At 56.5% G+C, this 26,017-nt stretch overlaps 3 protein-coding genes and 1 long non-coding RNA gene across 19 annotated transcripts; 2 read left to right on the top strand and 2 right to left on the bottom strand.

Moving 5' to 3' along the window:
• Positions 1-1,052: 1,052 nt before the first annotated feature.
• Positions 1,053-20,067, top strand: FERMT3 (FERM domain containing kindlin 3). Its single transcript, XM_086677071.1, has 15 exons — positions 1,053-1,210; positions 1,787-1,959; positions 4,801-5,034; positions 5,264-5,383; positions 5,470-5,638; positions 5,862-5,964; positions 16,779-16,886; positions 17,048-17,185; positions 17,271-17,320; positions 17,412-17,536; positions 17,740-17,846; positions 17,973-18,206; positions 18,565-18,689; positions 19,207-19,348; positions 19,505-20,067. The coding sequence occupies exons 2-15, from the start codon at positions 1,800-1,802 to the stop codon at positions 19,682-19,684; spliced, it is 1,995 nt and encodes a 664-aa protein (XP_086533197.1). The 5' UTR covers positions 1,053-1,210; positions 1,787-1,799; the 3' UTR covers positions 19,685-20,067.
• Positions 14,929-18,567, bottom strand: LOC147576393 (uncharacterized). Its single transcript, XR_015240740.1, has 2 exons — positions 18,417-18,567; positions 14,929-18,382 (listed from the first exon to the last, which is right to left on the bottom strand). It is a non-coding gene; the product is annotated as an uncharacterized LOC147576393 (long non-coding RNA).
• On the bottom strand, positions 19,606-22,886 carry TRPT1 (tRNA phosphotransferase 1). 4 transcript variants are annotated; one of them, XM_086677086.1, is made up of 8 exons: positions 22,822-22,886; positions 22,371-22,454; positions 22,036-22,117; positions 20,996-21,165; positions 20,730-20,904; positions 20,446-20,502; positions 20,260-20,370; positions 19,606-20,145 (listed from the first exon to the last, which is right to left on the bottom strand). In XM_086677086.1, exons 2-8 carry the CDS (start codon positions 22,443-22,445, stop codon positions 20,054-20,056), a joined length of 762 nt encoding a protein of 253 aa, XP_086533212.1. In that variant the 5' UTR covers positions 22,446-22,454; positions 22,822-22,886; the 3' UTR covers positions 19,606-20,053. The 4 variants fall into 4 exon arrangements, with proteins under 4 accessions (XP_086533212.1, XP_086533214.1, XP_086533216.1 ...); XM_086677088.1 differs by having other exon boundaries at positions 22,371-22,457; positions 22,822-22,879; XM_086677090.1 differs by lacking the exon at positions 22,371-22,454 and having other exon boundaries at positions 22,822-22,843.
• Positions 22,875-25,541, top strand: NUDT22 (nudix hydrolase 22). 13 transcript variants are annotated; one of them, XM_086677082.1, is made up of 6 exons: positions 22,875-22,954; positions 23,296-23,793; positions 24,171-24,249; positions 24,738-24,835; positions 24,972-25,065; positions 25,381-25,541. In XM_086677082.1, exons 2-6 carry the CDS (start codon positions 23,399-23,401, stop codon positions 25,489-25,491), a joined length of 777 nt encoding a protein of 258 aa, XP_086533208.1. In that variant the 5' UTR covers positions 22,875-22,954; positions 23,296-23,398; the 3' UTR covers positions 25,492-25,541. The 13 variants fall into 13 exon arrangements, with proteins under 13 accessions (XP_086533208.1, XP_086533202.1, XP_086533209.1 ...); XM_086677076.1 differs by having other exon boundaries at positions 24,151-24,249; XM_086677083.1 differs by having other exon boundaries at positions 22,907-23,021; positions 24,151-24,249.
• Positions 25,542-26,017: the final 476 nt, after the last annotated feature.

Here is a 26,017-nt window from a genome sequence, read left to right as displayed (position 1 = left end):
CCCTCCTCCATCTGGGTGGCAAGTTCAGAAGGGCCTCATCTCCGCGGGCGCCCTGCTGCACTCCGGCGCTACTGACCAAAGGCTCTGTTCCCTCCGGCCTCAAACCCATTCTCTCTAGAAAGGCTCCATTCCTGCCAGGAGCCAGCAGTGAGCACAAGGCCTAAAGCTTCCATCCAGTGTCCGACTGTGGCTCAGGTCGTGATCTCGCCGTTCGTGGGTTCGAGCCCCGCGTCGGGCTGTGTGCTGACAGCTCAGAGCCTGGAGCCTGCTTCAGATTCTGTGTCTCCTCCTCTCTCTCTTCCTCCCCTACTCACGCTCTCTCAAAAATAAAGATTAAAAAAAAAAAAAAAAAAAGCTTACATCCCAGTGCAGATGATGGGACCCTCCAAGGTCACATCTGAGTAGGGGCCTGACAGGAGGGACCCTTGGGGGTTACCGATCAAGCACGTCACGTGTAGAGGGACAGAGTGGAGGTGGGGTGGGGAGGTGGTGAATGACCAGGGGCCAGTTTCTGTTCAGCCATTCCCCTGCACAGCTCTGAGGTTTACATGTTTAAAAACAGGCTCTTACGGGGGGCCCAGAAAAGAAAGTTGTTTCCCCCTCGGGGTCTTCTTCAAGGGTCTGTGGTGATAAGGGACCTCTAGGGCTTGAACTTGCTTGACCTCCCAGGTTCCTAAATAACCCGGATCCGATCCTTTCAATGGCATGACTTTCTCTCTTGACAGCCCGGTGGTGTTTCATGGCCCAAAGGCCGCCACTTTGTGACAGGCTGGAGATGGGAGATGGCTTCCTACAGGGTTCGTGCAGGAAACAGGAGTTGGTGGCTTTTCTGGTTTGAACCGAGCTTCCCTCCAGATGAGGGACACTTCGCGGTGGCGGAGGGCCGGGGGGGGGGGGGTGGCAGGGGGCACGGGCCCATTCCTTCCTTGCTTCCTGTGCTCACTGGGAACAAAGGTGGGGCCCCAACTGGAACCCTCCGCATGCATGTTGGCAACTCGCTTCCTGCACCCAGCGCCAGCCCGCCCTGGGGAGGGGCTGAGCCCGCCCCACTCCTGATAAGGAGGTGCAAGGGGCTGCCCTCTGAAGGAAGCTCCAGAGACAGAGAAGAGGGGGAAGGAAGCACTCACTGATCTGCAGGTGTTTAGACTGAGGCCGGGAGTGGGCGTACTCCAGCCCCCACACCTGCAGCCCCCAAACCCTAACAGGCAAGGTAAGTGGGGCGGCGGCTGAAGGCCCAGGGACCCTTTCCTTCACCCTCCTATGGCCCCTCTGCCCACATGCCTCTCTCCACGGGACACTCTGGACTTTCCACCACCCTAAAGAGGCCGTGGCTGGTTTGGGATGTTTGGATCTGAGCTTTGGGCCAGGGTTGGACGTATCTCCTGACCTGGGTCCACAACTCTCTCCAGGGTGGGCAGCTGCCACCCCTCCAGGGTGGGCTTGGGGGCAAAATGGGAGCCGGAGAAGCAGAGAGGGGTTGTGCCGGGCCCTGGCTTCAAGCTGAGTGATCTTGGGTGAGCCCCCTTCTTACTTTTACCCGGACTCAGTCTTCCTATCTGGAAGGTGGGAGCGGGTCGGACAACACCAATTCAGCTAAACCACCGGTAATGGCGAGGGGGCCTGAGGCTTGCCTGGAACAAATTGGCACCCGTGTCTTGGACCCGTGATGCTGCCTTGACATACTGGCCGCCTGTCCAGGTCACCACGGGGCCCCCTGGACTTGAACACGGGCAGCCTAGCAGGCCCCGGCACCCTGCCCACGTTGCCTCCTTCCCACCCTCTGTAGAGTCGCCGCAGCCATGGCAGGAATGAAGACGGCCACCGGCGACTACATCGACTCGTCCTGGGAGCTGCGGGTGTTTGTGGGAGAGGAGGACCCGGAGGCCGAGTCAGTCACCCTCCGGGTCACGGGGGAGTCGCACATCGGCGGGGTGCTCCTGAAGATCGTGGAGGAGATTAGTGAGTGAACCGCTGCCCCCACTGCTGACCTCAGCACCATGGGGCGGCTATAACTGGGTCCCTGGGCACTTCCGGGCCATCTGACTGTGCAGCTCTCGATAACCCTGCCGCAGTGACTCAGGCACCACCTTAATCATCTGGTTCCAAAAAAGACATTTCCCCAACTTCCCCTCCCTCCCGCAGTCTCCCTCCCTTCCTCCCACCCTAGCTGGTTCTGCTAAGTCCCCAGGGAGCAGACCTGGCCCCAGTCCGTTCGCCCACTCCTAGGGGCAAGAGGGGCCTTGCCCGGGCCGAGGCAGAGGTGCCATTCAGGGTCTGAGGGGAGACCAGGCCCGCTCCCATACCCTCTCTACAGGGCGGAAACCCTCAGCAGGCTGGTGACAGGCCTGGCCTGGGTGGGAAGGCCCTGCCCCCACAGGAAGTTACAGCACAGCAGCCTGTGGTACCAGGCAGGCGTGGAGAAGAGCGGGGCTAGTGACATGGGGGCTTCTCATCCCCTTCCCCTGTTGGGGAGAGGGGCTGCCCCTTCCTGGGCGGGCAGCAGGCACACCTCCAAAAGGCAGAGCGGGAAGGCAGGCCCATGATCGTTTCAGCCAGGAGACCTCTGGGGCCTGGGCCACCTGCGGGTAGTGGCGGGGTGGGGGGGGGGGCGGGCAGGCCTCCTCAGACCCAGCCACCCCATCACGTGCAGCCTGGGAGGCAGATTAGTTGGCTTGTGGATGGACGGGCCCCCCACCCCGGGGACAGCCTGGCCACAAGGCTGAGGTAGCGGGGGGGTGGGGGGGGTCCAACAGGCAGCACCCAGGAGGCTATGAAAGCAGAAGTGGGGAACAGAGGGTCCCTCAGGAGATTGGGTGTCAGACCAAGAGGCCGATGGGCCCGGGCTGAGCCAAGGCAGAGGGGGCGAAGAGATGGGGCCCCAAGGGAAGAGCTGGTCGGCTTCCTGGCGGGGCACGCGAGCATTGCAAGAGGCCTAAACGAGGAGACAGACAGACAGACAGGCAGACCTGATCCCTCCACGCACTGCTGGGCCCACCGGGGAAAATCCCTTCGGCTCCTGTCCCCCGCAATGGGGACATTGTCCCCACCCCTCCTAATCCCGCCCATTCCTTAGTGTATCAATGTCTACTGGGGCTCAGTCCAGCCAAACCCCGTGCCACCTGGAGTGTGGCCCGGCAGGTGAGACTGACCCCACAGCCGCCAGGACAGGGGGAGAGACAGACGGCACGGGGGCTGGAGCCAGGACAGGGAGACTCCCCGGGAGAGTCCCGACAGGGGGCCCATCACCGGGAGGGCAAGGGGTGATGTTGGAGCATGGGGGTGTTCCGAACTGGGGCCTCCAGGCCAGGGAGGACGCCCGGAGTGTGACCAGAAGAGACTGGGGTGGTCGCCGGTAGGAGTTTGGACTACCCCGGAGGTGGAAAGTGGCCACCGAAGGGCCTTTCAGTGGCTAAGGCTCACATGTGGACAGGCCCCTCAGGTAGGGGGTGGGCTGGAGGCAGGGAGACAAGGCCTCTTACCGTGGGTAGTGAGCATGGGCAGGAGGGTGAGACTGGCACCGATTAAATGTGGAGGCTAAAAGTGAAAGAGACAGAGCTGAGGCCTGGCAGGGAGGTCCTGTCACCCATGCTGAGAAGTCAGCAAGCGGGGAGAAGAGCCTCTGTCCAGCATCAGGCAGAGTGAGTTTCACCCACCACGAACGCTTGAGTCAGGTGCAAGGCCTGGTGAACTAGTTTCTGGAATGGCCAAAGCCGGTGGGCGTGTGGGTTTCTGGCCTGGGGCACGGGGCAGGGCCTGACCCTGAGGTGCCGTGAGTTTGGGGATCGGAGCAGGAAGACGAAGCTGTGGACTAGACGAGCCCCGGGAAGAGGCTGTGGTTGGGGAAGGACGGGGACCTGGAGCAGGGAAGGACGGGGGGCAGGCCGGGATAAAAGGGCCAAGGAGGACAAAACACGAACCAAGGGCAAGAGGAGATGGGGGAGTGGGTGCCACAAAGCCAAGAACAGAGCGAGAGCAGAGGCTCAAGCGTCTTGAGAGGTGGGCCAGGTGGAGCCAGAGAATGTCTTGCATTTAAGCAGCTCTGTGACACTAAGGAGGGAACTGGAGGGAGGGCAGGGGCCAGTGCAGGTGGAGAGGAGACCTGCACCGCTGGCGAGGAAGGACTGGGCACGTTCTAGAGGGCTGGGCCCATCCCCTGTGCTCACCACACCTCAGCTCGCCGTCCTGGAGGGAGATGCGTCCCCTGTCACCAGCTGCAGCACGAGAGAAGTCTTCACATTTCTGACCGTCTCCTCCCTCGTCGGCATTCACGTGCCTGCGTCAAACGTCACAGACACCGCGCAGGCGTCGTTCGGTGTCCACGGGCTCGGAGTGATGACTGCCCACATCTCACGAGCTAGAAAACTGCGGCCCAGAGAGGTTAAGGCCTCGGCCAAGGTCACAGAGCTCGTAACCAAGAAATGTTTCCGGAGTGCCCGCTGCCGCGTGCCGGGCACAGTCCCAGGCTCCAATCCAACAGGGCCTCTGCCTCCTGGGTTCCCAGGAAGCCCGGCGAGGTGCTGAATGGGGGGTGGGGGAGCCCAGTGGGCTGGAGGCACTAAGATCGGGGCACCTGGATCTGGGTTGGGGGGCTTCCCCTGGGAAGTGAGGTCGCGACTGAGCCCGGAGAAATGAGCAGGGTCAGCCAGCAAAGAGCTATTCCGCCGTGACCTCAGTCCTAGACCCCAAGCCAACCCAGCCTGGCCCGCCCTTGCCTTGGGCCGGGGAGGGACCGCGCTTGTGCTCAGCGCCCGGCGCCGCCTCCGTGGCTGATGCACATCCCCTTGCCCCGTGCCCCCCCAGAGCGCAAGCAGGACTGGTCAGACCACGCCATTTGGTGGGAGCAGAAAAGACAGTGGCTGCTGCAGACCCACTGGACACTGGACAAGTACGGTATCCTGGCTGATGCCCGCCTCTTCTTCGGACCCCAGCACCGGCCCATCATCCTGCGGCTGCCCAATCGCCGCGCCGTGCGCCTCCGGGCCAGCTTCTCCCAGCCCCTCTTCCAGGCGGTGGCTGCCATCTGCCGCCTCCTCAGTGAGTCCCCTGCTGCTTCCCCACCCCCCACCCCCATCTTCCACCTTGCAAGGTCCTGCGAGGGGCCAGGTCTCCCTGCTTTACAAGGCCCAGTCACTGTCACCTTGTCCTTACGGTCCTGTTCCCTATCCCGCCTGCAGGGCCGTGACCTGCCCCAAAGTACCCAGGAGTGGAGCGGGAGGTCACGGGGCAGGTCCCGGGCCCCTGCTGAGGTCCCAGCTCCCCTCAGGTATCCGGCATCCTGAGGAACTGTCTCTGCTCCGGGCTCCTGAGAAGAAGGAGAAGAAGAAGAAGGAGAAGGAGCCGGAAGAGGAGTTGTATGACCTGACCAAGGTCGTCCTGGCTGGGGGTGAGCACAGACAGGCGGGGCAGGCCGGGGGCTGGGCACCGGCGCCGGGGCCCCTGAGGCCTGTTTGACCCCGACCTGCCCTCCAGGCGTGGCACCTGCGTTGTTCCGGGGGATGCCAGCCCACTTCTCAGACAGTGCGCAGACCGAGGCCTGCTATCACATGCTGAGCCGGCCACAGCCACCGCCGGACCCCCTCGTGCTGCAGCGCCTGCCTCGGCCCAGCTCCCTGTTGGACAAGACCCAGCTCCACAGCAGGTGCACGGCTGGCCGGGTCTGCGCCCCGGAGCCATGTCCCCTTGTGTCCGGGCTCCCACCTCCAGGTCCATGCCCTCCCCTGTATCCTTACCCCAAATCCATACCTCCTGTCTCCAGGCCTTTCTTATATGCGTGCTTGCCCCCAAGCCCCCTGCCCAGCCCCCACCATGCCCCGGAACCTTTCCTGTCTCAGCCCTGACCTCTGCCCTGTGCTGTGGGCCAGGTGGCTGGACTCGTCGCGGTGCCTCATGCAGCAGGGTGTCAAGGCGGGGGACATGCTCTGGCTTCGCTTTAAGTACTACAGCTTTTTCGACCTGGATCCCAAGGTGCGCTGGGTCGGGGCGGGGGGGAGGGGGGGGGGCTGGGTCGATGAGACATGGGGATTTAGGGTCGGGGGTCTGGGCTCGGGGAACGCGAGAGACTCCTAGGGCGTCTGCCAATCCACACTCCTGTTTATTAGTTCCGCCAGCAAGGTGCTGAGCCGGGACCGATGTCAGGCCTGTCTCTCAGGGGGCTGTCAGGCAGGTAATGACCACAGAGCAGTGTAGACAGCGGCGAGTGCCCCCAGCAGCCTGCTCCGGTGGCAGATACCTGGTACCTGTACTCAGAGAAGGCTTCCTGGCAGCGGTGACGCTGTAGGTTTGGGTGGGCAGGGGCGAGGCTTGGCGGGCAGGGGCTGCGTGTGTCTCCCCCTCCCTGCCCGCCGTCCCCACCGGCAATCGACGGGCTCCATGCGTCCCTCTCAGAAACTGTCAGGCCCCCACACGTGCTCCCTTACCTGTGACCCCTTCTCTTGCCCCCCCGCCCTTTACTGCAGAACTTCTAAATGCTGTTTTCAGTGTCCTTGCTCCCCGGACTCCTGCCTCCTGGTTCCAAGTCTTTCCTATGGGTGCTCCTGGACTCCCTCTCTCTCCTCAGCCAAATCTGTCCTAGCGTCTTCTGTCCCCATCCACACAGTGGAAGCACACCTGCTGTTTGTCCACTGCTCACTGAGAGCTGGGGCGAGGCGGGCTGGGGGGGGGGGGTTGTCTCCAGATGTCCTGTGCGGGCTCCCCCGGTCTCCTCCTGTCCCCGCAGCCTCTGGGGGTCAGCAAGCCCAGAAACTCACTCCTCAGCCATCCTCCCACCTTTCATGGAGTCGTTACGAAAGGCCGCACTTACACCATTCTGGATCCTTCCCTTTCCCTCCCTCCCACCTCATCCATCTTGCGTCCCCGTTCATCAGTCCCTTGAATGAAAATCGCAAGCCACCTGCTTTTCGTCTGTGTCACGTGGGTTGGCGCACTCCCCACCCTCCACACCGCACCTAGAATGAGCATACCTTAGGGGTCAACTCACTCTTATGGCCGCTTACTGCCCCGCCCCCCGCCCCCTGCTGCCCAGCCCCCAGGCCATTGCCTGATCTTGTCCCTGCGCACCTATCTGTCCCCCTTCCTCCCCTCTACACTCAGCCCCTCCCTCTCCTGGGGATTTGTTGTTTCCTTCTGTTTCTCCTGCCTTCCTTGCCTTGAGCGGTTTCCGTGATTCCATTTTATCTCCTTTATATTAGTTTATTTAGCTATACTTAAAAACTTTTTTTTTTGAAGTTTACTTATTTATTTTGAGAGACAGATAGAGGGTGAGCAGGAAAGGGCAGGGAGAGAGAAAGAGGGAGAATCCCAAGGAGGCTTCCCGCTGTCAGTGTGGAGCCTGACCCTGGGCTCGAACTCACAAACCGTGGGATCATGACCTGAGCCGAAACCAAGAGTCGGACGCTTAACTGACTGAGCCACGCAGGCGCCGTCCCACCCCCGCCAAAAATTTTTTGAGTGGTTGCTTTAGGGGTTATAGTACACATACACTATTACTATCCAATAATATTCTACCACTTCTGCACGAGAACCTGACAACAGGATGGTTGTATGTCCCCTCCCAGCCTCTATATTCTCGTTATCACATTCTTGGATTCTGCTTGTGTCAAAGCCTGCGAGACATTGCCATTCTTGTCGTTGCTGTCATTATGATGGCTGTATCGAGAAATAATTCACATACCGTATCCTTGGTCCAGTCAGAGTGTATAACCCAATGGTTTCTAGTACATTCACAGAGCTGGGCAGCCATCAGCACATTTTGTAACATTTTCATCACCTCCTCCAAAATCATGCCCATCAGCAGTCCCTCCCGTTTATTCCTGACCCTCAAGCCCCAGGCAACTCCTAGTCTCCCTTCTGTGTCTCTAGATTTGCCCTTTTCAGACGTTTCATATAAAGAAGATCTCACAATGTGTGGCTTTTTGTGACTGGCTTCTTTCCGTTGGCATCATGTTTTCATGTTTTAGCGTGTTTCGCTTTTATTCCTTTTTATTGCAAAATGGTATTTAAAAAAAAAAACAACTGTAATGTTTATTTTTGAGAGAGAGAGAGAGAGAGAGAGAGCGCACACATGAGCAGGGAGGGGCAGAGAGAGAGGGAGACACAGAATCCGAAGCAGGCTCCAGGCTCCGAGCTGTCAGCACAGAGCCGGACGCGGGGCTCAGACTCACGAGCTGTGAGATCATGACCTGCGCTGAGGTCAGAGGCTTAAGCGACAGAGCCACCCAGGCGCCCCGCAAAATGGCATTTCGTTGCGTGGGTATGCCACATTTTATTTATCCATTCAGCAATCACTAGATGTTTCGTTTCCCCCCGCCCACGTGTTGGCTATTAATGAATGATGCTTCCATGAATATTCACATACAGGTTTTTTTTTTTTTTTAATTTTTTTTCAACATTTATTTATTTTTGGGACAGAGAGAGACAGAGCATGAACGGGCGAGGGGCAGAGAGAGGGAGACACAGAATTGGAAACAGGCTCCAGGCTCTGAGCCATCAGCCCAGAGCCCGACGCGGGGCTCGAACTCACAGACCGCGAGATCGTGACCTGGCTGAAGTCGGACGCTTAACCGACTGCGCCACCCAGGCGCCCCACATACAGGTTTTTTTGAGCGGTCCTGTCTTTTCATTTCTCTTGGGTGTACATCTAGGAGTAGAACGGTTGAGTGCCCATCACTATTATTTTTTACTTTAACCAGTCAGTCGTTTTTTGTGAAACTTGGTGTTTTGTGATAGCTGGAGATCCCCAGGAAGGTTGGGAGAAATGATGCACAGAGGGGCGCCTGCCTGGCTCAGCTGGTGGGGCGTGTGATTCGTGATCTCAGGGTTGTGAGTTCGCACCCCCCCCGTTGGATGTAGAGGTTACTGAAAAATAAAATATTAGGGGTGCCTGGGTGGCTCAGTTGGTTGGGCATCCAACTCTTGATATCGGCTCTCTCAAAATAAATACACTTTTGAGCATAAATAAGTAAAATAAAATCTTAAAAAAAAAAAACAAAAAAGAATCCCCGAAATCCTAGATACCTGGGTACCCTTTACCCAGTGTCCACAAACAGTATCAAAACGAGGATGTTGACATCAGAATAATCAAGATTCAGTTCCATCAGCCAACTGTCCTGTAAAGACATTTTTAAAAATATAACAGTCTTTTATTTCTGCCCACACATTCACCGTTTCCTGTCTCTTTATTCCTGTGCATAGATACAGATTTCCAGCTGGTATCATTTTCTGTCCGCCCGAAGGACTTCCTTGAACATTTCTTGTGGTGCTTGATCTACTGGTGATGATTCTTTTTCAGCTTTTGTATGTCTGAATAACTCGTTATTTTGCCTTTGATTGTGAGAGCTCGGTGTAAATCCTTGGTTGACAGTTTTGTTACTTAACGGTACTCTAAAGAAATGTCCCCAGGGGCGCCTGGGTGGCGCAGTCGGTTAAGCGTCCGACTTCAGCCAGGTCACGATCTCGCGGTCCGTGAGTTCGAGCCCCGCGTCAGGCTCTGGACTGATGGCTCAGAGCCTGGAGCCTGTTTCCAATTCTGTGTCTCCCTCTTTCTCTGCCCCTCCCCCGTTCATGCTCTGTCTCTCTCTGTCCCCCAAAAAATAAATAAACGTTGAAAAAAAAAAAAATTTAAAAAAAAAAAATTAAAAAAAAAAAAAAAAAAAAAAAAGAAATGTCCCCACACCGTCCTGTGGCTTGCGTGGCTCCCAGCAGGGTCCCCTGTCATTCTTTATTCATGTGTATGTAATGTGTCTTTTCTCCTGACTACTTTTATGATTTCTGAATCACTGCCTTAAAACAACGTGATTATCATGTGCCTTGGTTCCCTTCAGGTTTCTCATGCGTGGGGTTCAGTGAGCTTCTTGTATCTGTGAGTTGACAGTTTGTGTCAAATTTGAAAAATTATATATATATATATATATATATTTTTTTTTAAACATTTATTCATCTTTGAGAGACAGAGAGAGACAGAGCATGAGCAGGGGAGGGGCAGAGAGAGAGAGGGAGACATAGAATCGGAAGCAGGCTCCAGGCTCCAAGCTGTCAGCACAGAGCCCAACGCGGGGCTTGAACTCACAAACTGCGAGATCATGACCTCAGCCGAAGTCGGACACTCAACCGACTGAGCCACCCAGGCGCCCCAAATTTGAAAAATTTTGCAGAGATTTCTTCCTGCCCCCTCTCTTGATGAGATTCTAATTATATAAACTATTGGACTACTTAGGATTGTCCCACAGCCCACTGATGCCCTGTTCGTTTTTTTTAGATGTCTCTTCAAGTCTTATTAAAAAAAAAAAATTTTAATGTTTCTTTATTTTTGAGAGAGAGACAGAGAGAGAGAGAGAGACAGAGCACAAGCAGGGGAGGGGCAGAGAGAGAGGGAGACACAGAATCTGAAGCAGGCTCCAGGCTCTGAGCTGTCAGCACAGAGCCCGATGTGGGGCTCGAACTCACAGACCGCAAGATCGTGACCTGGCTGAAGTCGGACGCTTAACTGACTGCGCCACCCAGGTGCCCCCTTTAACTATTTTTAAACTTTGTTTAGGGATGAAGTTAAACTACTTAGAGATAGTTTAATCCTTCCAAGGCTTGCTTTGAATATTAATTAGACAGGACAAAAGCAGCCGCTCATCTAGGGCTAATTTACCCCATTACTGAGACAATTGCCTTCTGAGAACTCTTCCCAATGTGCCATGCATCATGAGGTTTCTCTAATCTGGCTTTTGGGGAGCGTGAACTATTTCCCCCCGTAGGTTACTGCTGGCAAATGTTCCACCTGGCTCCTTTCAAATGTTTCTTTTCCCATCAGCTTTGGGTAATTTCCTTCCACACATACGTCGATCAGTGCTTAGCTAAAGACTCAGGAGAAGCCCTCTGCTGATCTCTGGAGCTTTCTCTCTGGGCAGCTCTCTCCTCTCCAGTCCTCTGTCCTGTGAAATCTAGCTGCCGTGGCTCACCAAATGCTCAACTCTATTTCTTCAGCTCGGGAAATAGGCTGGGCTCTCTCTGGGCAGTAAGCAATCTGGGGGCAATCTTAGGATTCACTGTGTTTGTTTCCCTTCCGTCGGGACCACTGTTCTGTGTGGTCTGTTGTCCAGTATCTAAAATCCAGCGACGGGTCTTTGTTGTTCTCTTTGTTTTTATTTTTTTCGAGATTGCGTTTGTAAGTAATCTCCACATGCCTTGTGGGGCTTGAACTCACAACCCCGAGATCAAGAGTCATATGCTTTGCCAATGAGCCAGCCAGGCGCCCCTGTTCTCGTTTGTTTTTAAAACAAAAGTTTAGGGGCGCCTGGGTGGCGCAGTCGGTTAAGCGTCCGACTTCAGCCAGGTCACGATCTCGCGGTCCGTGAGTTCGAGCCCTGCGTCAGGCTCTGGGCTGATGGCTCGGAGCCTGGAGCCTGCTTCCGATTCTGTGTCTCCCTCTCTCTCTGCCCCTCCCCCGTTCATGCTCTGTCTCTCTCTGTCCCAAAAATAAAATAAAAAACGTTGAAAAAAAAAATTTTTTTTTTTAAAAATAAAAAAATATAAAATAAAACAAAAGTTTAAAAACAACATTTTCTTATAGTGCACAATTGTTATATTTTATTTTCTTATTTTTCTATTAATTGTGCACAGTTAGAAGAGAGACCCCCTCCCCACATGGCTCTCTGGATATTCTCTACGTGGCTGTGGCTTCTCCTTTGGGGTGGATCACGTTAGGTAATCAGTCAGCGTCATTGTTCTCTTGGAACCGTAGAGTGGGATCCCTGCACAGCTACTGTCCTTGGACTGCCCTTGTCTATTTCCTGGGAATTCCTCTACTGGACTTCTTGCTTCCTGAATCTTCTGTGTTCCTCTGTTGACTCGTTCCTTCATTTTTTTTTTTAATGTTTTATTTATTTTTGAGAGAGACAGAGACAGACACAGAGACACAGAATCCAAAGCAGGCTCCAGGCTCTGAACTGTCAGCACAGAGCCCGACGTGGGGCTCGAACTCACGAACCACGAGATCTTGACCTGAGCTGAGGTCGGATGCTTAACCGACGGAGCCACCCAGGCGCCCCTCACTCATCATTCTGAATGAAACATATGTTTCAGCAGCTTCCCCTAACCCGATAAAGGCGTTGAAATCCTGCATGTCTGAAAAGTTCACTACTCTACCCTCACGTGCGTGATAGTTTGGCCAGGTGTAGAATTCTAGGTTGGAAACATTCTTCTGCCACATCTGAAGCCACCTTCCCCTCGTCCTTCTGGTTCTCGGTGTTACTATTGCGGAGCCTAGTGCCATTTTTATTTTCAGTCCTTTCGTATGAGACCTTTTTATTTTTTCTTGGACGGGGAGGGGAGGTACCAGAAGCTTTTAGATCTTCTCTTTATCTCATGATGCTTTGAAATCTCTTAATACTATGTCCTAGTAAGGATCTGTCTTTGTTGACTGACCTGCACACTTGCTGAGCCCTTTCAAGTCAGAAACCTGAGTCTTTCAGTTCTGGAGAAATACCCTAAATAATCTCAATCATTTCCTCCCCGCCAGTTTTCTGTTCCTTTCTGCTGGAACTCAGTCGATATTAGACCCCCTGGATTGATTCTTCAAAGAAAACAATGTAGACATTTATCGTGTCTTTGTCATTTTTTAAGGTTATTTCTTTCTTTCTTTCTTTCTTTATTAAATGTTTATTTTTGAGAGAGAAAGAGACAGAGCATGAGCGGGGGAGAGACAGAGAGAGAGAGAGAGAGAGAGAGGGAGTCATAGAATCTGAAGGAGGCTCCAGGCTCTGAGCTGTCAGCATAGAGCCCGACACGGGGCTCGAACCCACGAACCGTGAGATCCTGACCCAAGCCAAAGTCAAATGCGTAACCGACCGAGCCACCCAGGTGCCCCTAAGATTTTTTATTTTTAAGTAATCTCTACACCCACTGTGGGGCTCAAACTCACAATCCCAAGATCAAGAGTTGCACACTCTACCAACTGAGCCAGTCAGGTGCCCCTTGTTCTTTGTCATTTCTAAGTTTGTTGTCTTTTTGTTTTACTTTCTGGACAGTGCTTTGACTTATCTTTCAAACGATGTGTTGAATTTTTAATTTCTGCAACTACATTTTTACGTTCTAAGAGCTCTTATCTTCTGAGTGTTCCTTTGTAAAGTTTTTTTGTTTTTTGTTTTAGTATAACATGCTTTTAGAGCAATGTACAAATGTATCCAACACATCAAGCAACAGGACTTTACCAGCCCCCAGAAGCCTCCTTCCTACCACTTCCAGGCAGTATCTCCCATGGTTGGGGTGGCACTAAGATTAATCCTCACACGATAGATGGTTTTGACTGTGTTGAAATCTACATCAATGAAATCACGCAGTTGTCTGGCTGTTGTCACTCAGCATTATGTTTGTATGACTCACATGTTTGTATGTTACACATAGTTGTAGCCTATTCTCATTGGTGTGCGACGTTCCATTATGTCAATTTACCCCAATTCACTGTCCGTTCTACTGCTGATGGGCATTGCACAATCTCCAGATTGAGACGATTATGAATAAGGATGCTATGAACATTCCTGTAATGTCTTCCGGTGAACATATGCACACATTTCTGCACACATTTCTCAGCAGGTGCATGAGAATGTCCCTTGTTCCACAACTTTACTGGCACTTGGTATTTCCTCTCTTTTTTTGTGGTAACCATTCTGGTAGGTGTGTAATGGTCCCTCGTATGGTTTTTTTGCTTATTTGTTGTTTTTTTAACAGCTTTACTTAGCTGTAACTCACATGCCAACAAAATCACCCAGTGTAAGCATGCAGTTCGATTATCTTTAGAAATTTACACAGTTGTGCAGCCATCACCACAATCAAGTTTTGAGGGAGGTATTTCATCACCCCAGAAATTTCTCTAGTAGTATTTGTAGTAACTGCCCCTCCCACACCCAACCCCAGACAACCACTATGTGCTTCCTATGTGACTTTAATTCACATTTCCCTGATGACTAATCAGGTGGAGCCCTTTTTCATATGGCTACTAGCCATTTGGATATCCTCTTTTGTGAAGTTTCTGTTCAACTTTTTTTTTTTTTTTGACAACTTAAGAAAAATTTTTGTTTATGTTTATTTATTTTTGAGACAGAGAGAGAGCATGAATGGGGGAGGGTCAGAGAGAGAGGGAGACACAGAATCCGAAGCAGGCTCCAGGCTCTGAGCTGTCAGCACAGAGCCTGACGTGGGGCTTGAACTCACAAACCGTGAGATCATAACCTGAGCCGAGGTCGGATGCTTAACAGACTGAGCCACCCAGGCGCCCTTTTTTGACAACTTTTAATGTTGAATTGCTTATCTTTCCTATTGCTTTATAGGAGGTCTTTATATATTCTGTACATGAGTAATACTTTGTCAGATAAGTATATTGTGACTGTGTCTTCCCACCCTGTGCTTTGCCTTTTCATTCTCTTGATGGTTTATTTTGATAAAAAGACCTTCCTAATTTTAATATAATTTTCTATATAATTTCTATTTTCAAATATTTTTTTTTCTTTTATGATTGATATCTTTTGTGTCCTGTTTAAGAAATCTTTTTTTTTTGGGGGGGGGGGCGCCTGGGTGGCTCAGTCGGTTGAGCAACCGACTTCAGCTCGGGTCATGATCTCACGGTTTGTGAGATCTCTCTCTCTGCCCCTCCCCTACTCATGCTCTGTCTCTTTCTGTCTCAGAAATAAACATTAAAAAAAAAAGAATATATATTTTTTTAATTCCAAGATCACAAAGATGTAGTCCTATTTTTCTCTAAAAGCTTTATTGTTTTAACTTTAGTATTTAGATCTGCAGTCCAGCTGGAGAGACAAGTTGACCAATGGAACCACAGAGAGTCAGAGAGAGACCCATACGTTTATATTCCCCTGACTTAGAACAAAGGTGACCCCAGGGTCACTGGGAACGGATAAATGAATCAATAAATGATACTGGGTCCATTGGATACCTATATATGTATTTTTAATGTTTATTTATTTATTTTAAGAGGGAGAGAGGGAGTGAGCATGAGCAGGGGTGGGGCAGAGAGAGAGAGAAAGAGAATCTCAAGCAGGCTCCACATCCAATGCTGAGCCCAACACAGGTCTCTATCTCATGACCACTAGATCATGACCTGAGCTGAAATCAAGAGTCAGATGCTTAACCGACTGAGTCACCCAGGCGCCCCAGGGTACCCATGTTAAAAACAAACAAACAAATATCCACATACAAATATCAATTCCAGCTGGATTGCAGTCTTAATTACTAAACCTTTATAATTATGCTCCTTTTAAACACAGCATCCTGTTCTTGTTTTAGGAGCGCAGCATTTTGTCTTTCTAAGGATTTTGACTGGTTGAAGTTTTCTTCTGCTCCCTACTGATTCCATTTCCTCTAAGCTCTTTCTCTGCTGTTCATCTTGGTCCCTGTGGTTGACGTCAGCAGCTTCCCTTACACGCGGGTGATCCCTGCCTGCCCTTTCGTGGTGAGAGGCAAGGCTCCCGGAAGCCCCTGAAAACCCTGAGCGGGTGAATAGAGCTTGGCACTCTGGGGGCTTCCTGGGGGCGCTGGGGTAAGGATGCCATTTTTTGTAAGGGGTTTCTCTTTGGCCGGTCAGTTTCTCAGCAGTGAACCCTCTGATCTCCCGACTGGGAACAGAAGGCTCACTGCCAATGTCTTAGGCGACCGTGGGACTTGGGGGAGTCCCACCTTTCAGAACGTCAACTTTCTTCATCTGTTTCTAGCACAGTGCCGTCCCTCGCCCAGCTGTGCCTAGACTGTCTCTGGCTCACCATCGCCAGAGAGTAAATCTCTCCTCTGCCAGGTGCCTGGCTGTCGCTGGGCTGCAGGGAGTGGGGGCACTGGCTCCCTTCAGACCCCTTCTGCCGTCCTCACGGCAGCCCACCCTCACCTCTCGGCCGGAGGATCCCGGTGGGGACCCTGTCAGGGGCTGCCACGTGCCCTGGATGCCTCTGTCCAGATCTGTGTTCTTTTTGCTGTTTGTTTTCTGCCTATTTTCAGAACTCATTAGTGCCTCTACCGCAGAAGAGGAGAGGGGAGACGGGTAAGCAATCCCGGCTCTCTCTCTCCCCGTAACTCAGTTCCGGTCCACGTTTCTGCTTTCCATCTTCCAAAATGTCGTCCGCATGCCTCACCTGCAAGGATTCCCGCTTCCTTCGTCCCTTTGGGTTGACCCTTTTTACGCCTTTGCTGTCAGTTGTGGCGCGTTGCAGGGGGACCGTGGGCTTGGTCTTCTGACCCGTGAGCTTTGCAGTCCCTGTTCCTTCTTTCTGGAAGGTTCTTCCTATCACTCTTCCCGTCAGTGGCCCATGGCCATCCTTCAGGCCACAGGGCAGTCTGACATTCCTCAAGGACAACTCCCCTGAATGCTTCCTCACAGGGAGCTCCATGCATCCCAGTTCCATCCTCTGTCATCGCCATCGTCCTCGTGGTGCCCTTGTCCAAGGGCATGAGTGAAAGGCCCCATGGAAGCTACTTCCTTGATTGCTTTTATCGAAGTCTTGAATCACCTTATTCATTCATTGATTGGTTTACTCGGTCCCCCTTCTGCCCCCACGGGCACGCAACAGACATGCAGTCGACGTTGGTCCGGGAAGCTTTACAGAGAGATCGGTGCCACTTGCCCGGGCAGGCCATACGGCTGGAGTTGGGGGTCTGCTGCCCGTGCGGGGCCACTAGACGAACTTGGCACTGTGCAGGGGGCAAGGCTGGAGGCTGAGGCTCAAGGGGTCCGGGCGCACAGGGTGCCGGGGGCACTTGGCACCTGACCAACCCAGCCTCCCCGACCCCTGCCGCAGACGGACCCGGTGCGGCTGACCCAGCTGTACGAGCAGGCGCGGTGGGACCTGCTGTTGGAGGAGACCGACTGCACCGAGGAGGAGATGATGGTGTTTGCAGCCCTGCAGGTGCCTGGCGGGCCAGGGGACCTGGGGGTCCGGGGCGCGGGCCAGACCCAGGGCAGGGAGGGTCTTCCGGGGTGGGGCCCCGTCTTCGGGACGCCCCGCTTAGGGCCCTGTGGGCTCCTGGGCTGCCCACCCAGCCCTCCCTGGCCATGTGCCCCACCCAGTACCACATCAACAAGCTGTCCCAGAGTGGGGAGGCGGGCGAACCCGCCGCCGCCGCAGACCCCGGGCTGGACGACCTGGACGCGGCCCTGAACAACCTGGAGGTGAAGCTGGAGGGGTCGGCGCCCACAGACGTGCTGGTGAGGAGGAACCCGGGTCGGGCTGGCGTCGGGGTCAGGTCGCGTGCGGAGACCTGGCCCTCCTCTGACTCCTCTTCCCCCCCAGGACAACCTCACCACCATCCCAGAGCTCAAGGACCATCTCCGGATCTTCCGGTGAGTTCGGGCCCAGGATCGGCAGCGCCACTGGAGGGGCCCAGTATGGAGACAGAGCACACAGCCTGTCACACACCTGCCTCACCCTCAGGCCCCGGAAGCTGACCCTAAAAGGGTACCGCCAGCACTGGGTGGTGTTCAAGGAGACCACGCTGTCCTACTACAAGAGCCAGGAGGAGGCCCCGGGGGACCCCATTCAGCAGCTCAACCTCAAGGGTGAGTGAGGGCCGCCGGGCCAGGACGGGGACAAGGGCAGGAGCTGGCTGGGGGCCCACCTGGCCCACCTGAGTTTCCCCCTAGGGGTAGAGGGAAGATACCCTCTGTCCTGAGGCACTGTGCTGGGCCGGCATTCTCCCAGGGACCTCTCAGGCAGGGTCCCCCGCCCCCAGCCTCCTACCCACCCCTTCGTCTCCCTCTAGGCTGTGAGGTAGTCCCCGATGTCAATGTCTCCGGCCAGAAGTTCTGCATCAAACTCCTAGTACCCTCCCCCGAGGGCATGAGTGAGATCCACGTGCGGTGCCAGGATGTAAGTGAGGGTCTGGCAGGGGTCAGCCCCGGGCCGAAGCCGGAGTGGGGCTGGGGACAGTGCCGGGGGGGCCGAACCAGAGCCCGGCGAGCCCCTCACCACCCTCCCCTGTTCCTCGCACCCCAGGAGAAGCAGTACGCCCACTGGATGGCCGGCTGCCGACTGGCCTCTAAGGGTCGCACCATGGCAGACAGCAGCTACGCCAGCGAGGTGCAGGCCATTCTGGCCTTCCTCAGCCTGCAGCGGACGGGTGGCGGGGGCTCAGGCAACCACCCCCAGGGCCCTGACGCCTCTGCCGAGGGCCTCAACCCCTACGGCCTTGTTGCCCCACGCTTCCAGCGCAAGTTCAAGGCCAAGCAGGTGCCGAAGGAAGTGGGTGGGGGGAATGACCACGGCTTTTACCTGGCCACCCTTGGCCCCTGGATCTCCACAGAGCCTTCCTCTAGAAAGCCACATGCTCACTCGTTCCTTCTCCTACCCTTGTCCTTCAGACGGAGCACGCTGGTCCCCACCCCCTGGGAGGGGTCACGGCCCGGCTGCCCGAGTCCACCTCAGGGCCTGGCTCAGCACCTGTCTGCTGAGTGGTGCGAGGGCGCCCAGTGGAGGCCCCACGCTGGGCCCCGCCCCTGCTCCAGGCTCAGCATCCGGTCTCCCTGATGGGGACAGGCAGGGGGTCTCAGGGACTTCGGGGCCGCCCCTCACCAATGTGGTCCCGCAGCTCACCCCACGGATCCTGGAAGCCCACCAGAACGTGGCCCAACTTTCGCTGTCCGAGGCCCAGCTGCGCTTCATCCAGGCCTGGCAGTCCCTGCCTGACTTTGGCATCTCCTATGTCGTGGTCAGGTACGGGCCCCGCCCCAGCCTCCCTCTGCCCTCCCCTCCTGCCTGGAGAGGGCACCCCCGAAGCCTCCCTTCCTGCTCTGTGCGGGCGCCCCCCCGGGTGCCCTGCCCTCCTGCGCCCCGGCAGCAGACACCAGAGCAAGAGACCAGGCCAGGAGGGCAGGAGTCCCAGCTCTGCCGCAGCCCGGTCCCTCTCGAGGCCACGGTCCGCTGCTATGACACCGAGTGCCCTCTGCCCGCTTTCCCAGCCTGCAGAGACAGCCAGGCAACAGATGACAACGGTACCCACAAAAGTCGTTACTGAAAGGCCTGGACACTTTGCCTGATGCTGCCTCGAATGCTAGTATAACGATTAGATCAGTTAACCCTCGTCTTCCAGAAGAGGAACTCGAGGCTCAGAGAACCTAAATGACAGGAGCACAGCGTGCTCCGGAGCACGGCACCGGGCTATCTGGGGGGGCTCTGGGGCCCGTGCAGGGCAGGGCTCTTGCTCACACTCTGTCCTCCCCCGGGGAACTAGGTTCAAGGGCAGCAGGAAGGATGAGATCCTGGGCATCGCCAACAACAGACTGATCCGCATCGACTTGGCCGTGGGCGACGTGGTCAAGACCTGGCGCTTCAGCAACATGCGCCAGTGGAACGTCAACTGGGACATCCGGCAGGTGGGCCAGGAGGGAGGACGGGGGGGGGGGGGGGGAAGCAGGGCACGGCCAGGGGTGGGGCCAGACCGCAGCGGCCAGGCCAGACCCAGCCAGGGCAGGACAGGGGCTGCTCTCTTATCCCACCCCCACCAGCCCCTCTGACCGCTCACTCTGCAGGTCGCCATCGAGTTTGACGAGCACATCAACGTGGCTTTCAGCTGCGTGTCTGCCAGCTGCCGCATTGTGCACGAGTACATCGGGGGCTACATTTTCCTGTCGACGAGGGAGCGGGCCCGCGGGGAAGAACTGGACGAGGACCTCTTCCTGCAGCTCACAGGAGGCCACGAGGCCTTCTGAGGCCTGTCTTATTGTCCCCACTTTGCTCACTACCTGCTATGGCCACTCCTAAGCCCACACCCTCTCCAGACAGGCACTGAGCTGGGCACGCTCCCTTGCTGTCAACTGGCTTCGTGCAGACCGGGGACCTAACTGGACCAGACTCTGCCATCCCCCGGGGGCTAGAGAGGGTGGGCTATGAGCTCGTACGATGCCCACCCTCTCCTTGTCCGAGTGGCCGAGACCAACACCCCCGACCTAGCTGTAGTCCTGAGCACATCAAGAAGCCCGGCTGTAGCTACAGGATAATTCATGGTTTCCAACTGGAATTTCTGTTTTGTCATCTTTCTACATTCCTTTTTTTTTTTTTTTTTTTTTTAAATAAATATTTTATTGTTGGGTCATCCTTTTTCCTCTGGCGCTGTGCTTGGGGCCACTCTGACGCTCGGTCTCTTCATCACCAGCCAAGGACAGGGACTTTCCTGAGAGAGACAAGAGTTAGTGAGGGAAAGGGAGACCTCAGTCAGCCTGGGGCTGGGAGCTGGCAAAGGGGAGAGGGCAGAGGGCACAGGAGGGCGTAGGGTGGTGGTTCTCACGGGTAGGGCGTAGCTGCAGGGCCTCCTTGAAGTACTTGGGAAGCAGGAAGCCATCGGCGTTCCCCGGAGTCAGGATCACTCCGTTGGCAGAGCGGAAGAAGGGGACCCCGTCTGCAGACAAGGCCGGAGATGTGACTCATGCCTTCTCTGAAGCCCTAGGGCAGTCCCTGCTGTGTCAAGACTCACCTGCCAGGGCCAGGGGCCCATCGATGAACACGGCCACTTCGCAATTTGGCCGAATGCCTGTGGAGACAATTGGAGCTGGGACCTCGGGCGCTCGGGGTGGCAGTCTCCAAACTGGGGCAGGCTCAGTGGGAGGTCCCGGGCTCGGTGCGGGGAAGGGGTTACCGCACCACGCAGAGTATATAGTGGCCTCGGACAAGAGGAGCTATGCCTGGAGGTAGCTTGATCCTTGGGAGAGGGACCTGGTAGGAGAAAGTGGGTGGGAGTAGCTGGGGAGGGGCACTGACCACTGGTGACACCGGGGTCCCCAGGCAGTCCTGGGGCCAGGTGGATATGGGTCCTTCCCCGGCAGGACAGGCCCTTGAGCAGGATGGAAGGCCAGTGCCGCCAGAATGTGCCATGGACAAGCGTCAGGGGCAGGGCCTGGGGGGTCTCCAGGGGCATCAGCTCCAACTCAGGTACCTGGGGCGAGTGGGGGAACAGACAGCAGTGAGACCCCCCTCACAGGCAGGGGTCCCACCTGGCTCTCCCACGTGTCCCCTTAAGCCCCCACCTGCAGGGAGTGACCCTGATTGGCCCGGATGAGAGGGCCAGTGCTGGGGTCCCCTGGCTGCAGGGCGAACCGCTGTTTCTGGTTGGTGTCCACCACGCGCCGAACATCCTCAGCTGAGAAGCCGCAGAACTGGGGCAGCTGGAGGAGGGCATCCAGGGGCACGAAGCCATCTGCAGACAGGCAGGGTGCTCAGGCCTGGGTCAAAGTTAAGAGGGGGAACTCCAGGCAACCAGAACAGAGCCTGGGCCGGGGGGGGGGGGGGGGGGGGGAGGGGGAGTCACAGGGGCTCATCTGTGTGACCTTCTGGCGCAGATAGGGAAACTGAGGCCCGACAAGCAAGATTTGCCCAAGGTCACACTGTGTCCGCCACGGCTCCCGGGGGGAAAAGGAGCCGCCGCGCTCCAGGCTCGCGGGTCTGCCCCGCAAAGCGGGCCTGAGGAGGGGGCCGGGCGTTCAGGCTAACGGGGCGGAAGCTTCTGAGCAGGCCCAGACAGAGCTGGGAAGAGGAAGACAGACTAGCAGGCTCACCAACTCCAGTGGTGGCCGAGCAGCCGACCCCGAGGGCCCTGGGCACAGGGAGCGGCCAATGAGAAGCCGAGAAAGAAGGGGGCGGGCGCTTCCGCTTCAGGCGAATGGGCGGCCCTTTCTGGGCCTCAGTTTCCTCCACTTACATGGGAATGGGATCTGCCTCATGGAGGGTCACAAAGATAAAATGACCCTTTTTAGCACAGTACCCTTCCCAGAGTGGGTACTCAGTAAACACCAGTTACTTCGATACCCCCCAGTGCCCACTCCTGGGGTAAGTGTTTATTGGGCCACTGCACCGCAGGTATCACCAGGCATGGCCTGGACAGAGGGTCCTCTCCCAGTTTGCTCCAGACATGATAGTGGGCTCTGGGCCTCGGGGTTCCCTGAAAATGGAGAGGATGTGCCCTCTGTACCGTCCCCATAGGGCCATGGGGTAGGACAGCCACAGATAGGCTCATACAGCTCTCTCCCTCCAACCACTCCTCACCCCAGTCTTTAAGACTCTCACTTACCAGCCCTCATGGGAAGCCCCAGCTTCAGGGCCCCGTGACGCAGAGCGTAGGACAAAGCCTTGGACAGTTGCACATCTCGGTCCTGTAAGAGCCCAGAGGTGGCCCCTGGTCCCTGTAGTGCTCCTGCCCTGCTGCCCACCCTGAAGTCTGAGTGACCCACTGCAGAGGGAGACCAGAGGGAGAGGAATCCCTGTGCTCTCTGGGAAGAGAATGACCCATCAGCGCCCACTCCCATCCCCCCAGCATATTCCAGGGAGCCAGGGCTGAGTCCTCCTCCTTTACCCTCCCACCAAGAAAGGGGGTGGGGTGGGGTGGTGAGGGTGGAGGGGGCGCACCTGTTCCCGGGGTCTGTGAGCCCTTCTACCCCTGGGTCCTGCAGCTTCCTGCCTCCTTCCTCCAGGGGAGTTCATGGCTAAGACCTGCTGGGTACAGTGATAATGTGGGGACTGTTAAGGACCCTTTCATGTCCCCACCCTGCCCAGAAAGTCACAAAGCCTCGGGATGTGAGAGCTGGGACAGGGGCATTCAGCTCATTAAATTCACTTCCCACCCCCAACTCCCTCCTGCAAATAGGGAAACTGAGGCCCGGCAAGCAAGATTTGCCCAAGGTCACACTATGTCCGCCACGGATCCCGGGCGAAAAGGAACCGCCGCGCTCCAGGCTCGCGGGTCTGCCCCGCAAAGCGGGCCTGAGGAGGGGGCCGGGCGTTCAGGCTAACGGGGCGGAAGCTTCTGAGCAGGCCCAGACAGAGCTAGGAGGAGGAAGACAGAGACTAGCAGGCTCACCAACTCCGGTGGCGGCCGAGCTGCCGACCCCGAGGGCCCCGGGCCAGGGAGCGGCCAATGAGAAGCCGAGGAAGAAGGGGGCGGGCACTTCCGCTTCAGGCGAAGGGGAGGAGCCTGCGGGCCGCGTCGGCCGGTGGGTGCCGGCTGGACCTTTGAGCTTCCGGACCCCGGAAGGGGTCCTGGCGCATCAGAGGTTGAAGGCAGGATCCTGGGTTTGGGAGAAATGGGCATAAAGGGGTGGCTGGACCCAGGACCGCGGGGTGGTTGTGATGCGCGTGAGTCCCAGGGATGTCTGGCTGCAGGGACCTCCGGGCTCTTAGGATAAGACACTTTACTGCCCAGGGAGTGGTCAAGGGGGTACAGAAGGGCTGGGGGTACACCTCGGGAGGTCTGTGGCAGAGGGGGCCAGCTGCCGGGGCCAAGGGTCGCTGTGGGGCTCTCAGGGTGACAAGCCCGGCTGTGTCCTCCCCCCAGAGCTGCCCCGTCCAGACTATGGACCCTGAAGTGTCCCTGCTGCTGCAGTGCCCCCCAGGTGGGCTGCCGGAGGAGCAGGTGCAGGCTGAGCTGAGCCCAGACTATGACCGTCGCCCACTACCAGGAGGGGACAAGGCCATCGCTGCCATCTGGGAGAGCCGGCTGCAGGCTCAGCCCTGGCTCTTTGACGCCCCCAAGTTCCGCCTGCACTCAGCCATCCTGGCACCCACTGGCTCACAGGGGCCACAGCTGCTCCTGCGCCTGGGCCTTACTTCCTACCGAGACTTCCTGGGCACTAACTGGGCCAGCTCAGCTGCCTGGCTGCGACAGCAGGGGGCCACTGACTGGGGTGACAAGCAGGCCTACCTGGCAGACCCGCTGGGGGTTGGCGCCACACTGGCCACTGCAGATAACTTCCTTGTCTTCCTGCGCCGCTCTCGGCAGGTGGCTGAGGCACCTGGACTGGTGGACGTGCCTGGTGGGCACCCTGAGCCTCAGGTGAGATGCCGGCCTGGGTGCAAAGGCACAAAGACTCAGTTCAGCTTTGTTTTCTTCATCCCTTAAAGGGGGGATTGGCCTAGTGCTTCTCTGAAAGTCTGCTCAGGGCAGCACCTCAGCCTCCCCACTGACCCTTATCCCAGGCCTGTGGGAAGCTAGGGAATGATGGGGAGGGGTGGGGGCTGGGGGGCAGAGGACCTAGCTGGATTTCTGGTTTTCCATCTGGAAAAGGTGGGCCTGGGTCGGGGGGTCACCAAGACTCAACTCTGTGCCTAACCAGGCCCTCAGGGCCAGCAAATATGTGGGGAGGCAGGCTGGGAAGAGATGGGGATAGGGGCTGAGCCTGACCTCTCCCAGGCCCTGTGCCCTGGTGACAGCCCCCTGCACAAAGACCTCCCTGGGGAGCTGGTGGTGCACGAACTCTTCTCCAGTGTTCTCCAGGAGATCTGTGACGAGGTGAGTGAGGAGGGGTGGCCCCAACAGGTGGGCAAGAAGGGAGGGGGTAGAACATACCAGAATTCCACAGGTGTGGGCTGGCGGGAGGGTCTGCAGGCATCTGGCATTGAGGAAAGAGCTGGGCTTTGCAGCTAGACACGAGTGGAATTCTAGCCCTTGTTTCTGCGTGCCTCAAGCTCTTCCCCTTTACAAGGAGAACAACGATAAATGTCTTGCGTATTTCCACCCACCGCCCCTTTTGTTGATGAGAGGAGGAAATGAGAGTCCCAGTCACAATGAACTTGCCTTGGGTGACCTTGAGCCGTTGGTTGTTCAATATCTCAGGTTCTGCTTTCCCATCTGTAACATGAACATGCCCGGGCTCTGACATTCTGTGATTCTGGGCACTTGAACTGCAAGCTGTAAAATGCTGTACAAGGGTAACGTTCTCCCTTGAGAGGGGCAGGGATGGGGACACTGGGCACTGACTGGTGGACCCCCTGCCCCAGGTGAATGTGCCGCTGCACACCCTGAGCCAGCCACGGCTATTGGGCATTGCCCGCAATGAGACCAGTGCCGGCCGTGCCAGTGCCGAGTTCTACGTCCAGTGAGTGAGCTCTGGGGTGCAGGGTCCTGGGTCCTCGGGTAGGTGGGTGGCTGAGGGGAATGGCTGAGGCAGCTGGGGTTCCACAAGGACCCGCCAGGGACTGGGCACTCCCCAAGCCTCTCATGTCCTTGTGCAGGTGCAGCCTGACTTCTGAGCAGGTGAAGAAGCACTACGTAAGTGGGGGAGCTGAGGCCCACGAATCTACAGGAATCATCTTTGTGGAAACACAGGTGTGAAGAAGCAAGATGTATCTTGCTTGGACAAGCTGCTGGTGTTGGGGCTTGTGTAGGCCTGGTGATCTATGGCTGTCTCCCCGGGGCTGGGTCAGATGAAGCCGCCAAATCTTAGAGCTTTCCTCCAGGGCCACAAGACTTCACTGGGGATGCCCTCAGCCCAAGAGAGGTCCAGGAACCTCTATAGCCTCCTTAACGTGTCTCCCTAGGGACGGTGAAGTGCAGAGGGTTCTGAGGCTCAGGAACACTGGGCACGGCCCCTGCAAGAGACCCGAGGGCTGGACGTAAGGGAGTCTTACTTTCTCCCCACAGAGCGTGCGGAGGTTGCAGGAGACCGAAATGTGGGCTGAGCTCTGCCCCTCGGCCAAAGGCGCTATTTTCCTCTACAACCAGGTCCAGGAAGTCCCACCTGAGTCGCCCTAGTCCCCAGCCCTATCACAACTTGAAAGACAATAAAGGACTTTATTCTTGGATTCCATCGGCATCTGCTGTTTTCATGAGACAGGGAACGGGCGCTGGGAGAGATCTGGGTGTGCGAGAGAGACGGGGCGAGTGTCCTGGGGGGAAAAACAAAGAAACCCAGCCTCAGTTTTTGCCGTCTGCAAACTGAGATGAGGGCCGTGCCTCCTTGCCCAGGCTGTGGTGAGGGTCCGGGTCTCCTACAGCTGCTTTATAAAGGACACCTCGCTGCAGAGCAGAGTAACAGGTATGTTCCCGGGACGAAGCCACAAAAGCGGGGCGGACAGCCTCACTGAGGACTGCAACGCCGGCGTCTTTCCGCAAGTCCGCGGGCCTCGACCTCGTTGGGTGGGCCCGAGGCGCCAAAGGCCAATGGGCGTGCGGGGGTGGGGCCTTCCGAAGCAGTCCGGGCCTTCCGGCTTGGTGGGCGTGGCCCGGGTGTCTAGGCCAATGAGAACGTGGAGGTGGAGCCTGAATAGGCGCAGAGACG

Source organism: Puma concolor, chromosome D1 (genome assembly GCF_028749965.1).
Source record: "Puma concolor isolate L17-30 chromosome D1, mPumCon1.1.hap2, whole genome shotgun sequence".
NCBI classification, from domain to species: Eukaryota; Metazoa; Chordata; class Mammalia; order Carnivora; family Felidae; genus Puma; species Puma concolor.
This window is presented reverse-complemented; position numbering and strand designations above follow the sequence as displayed.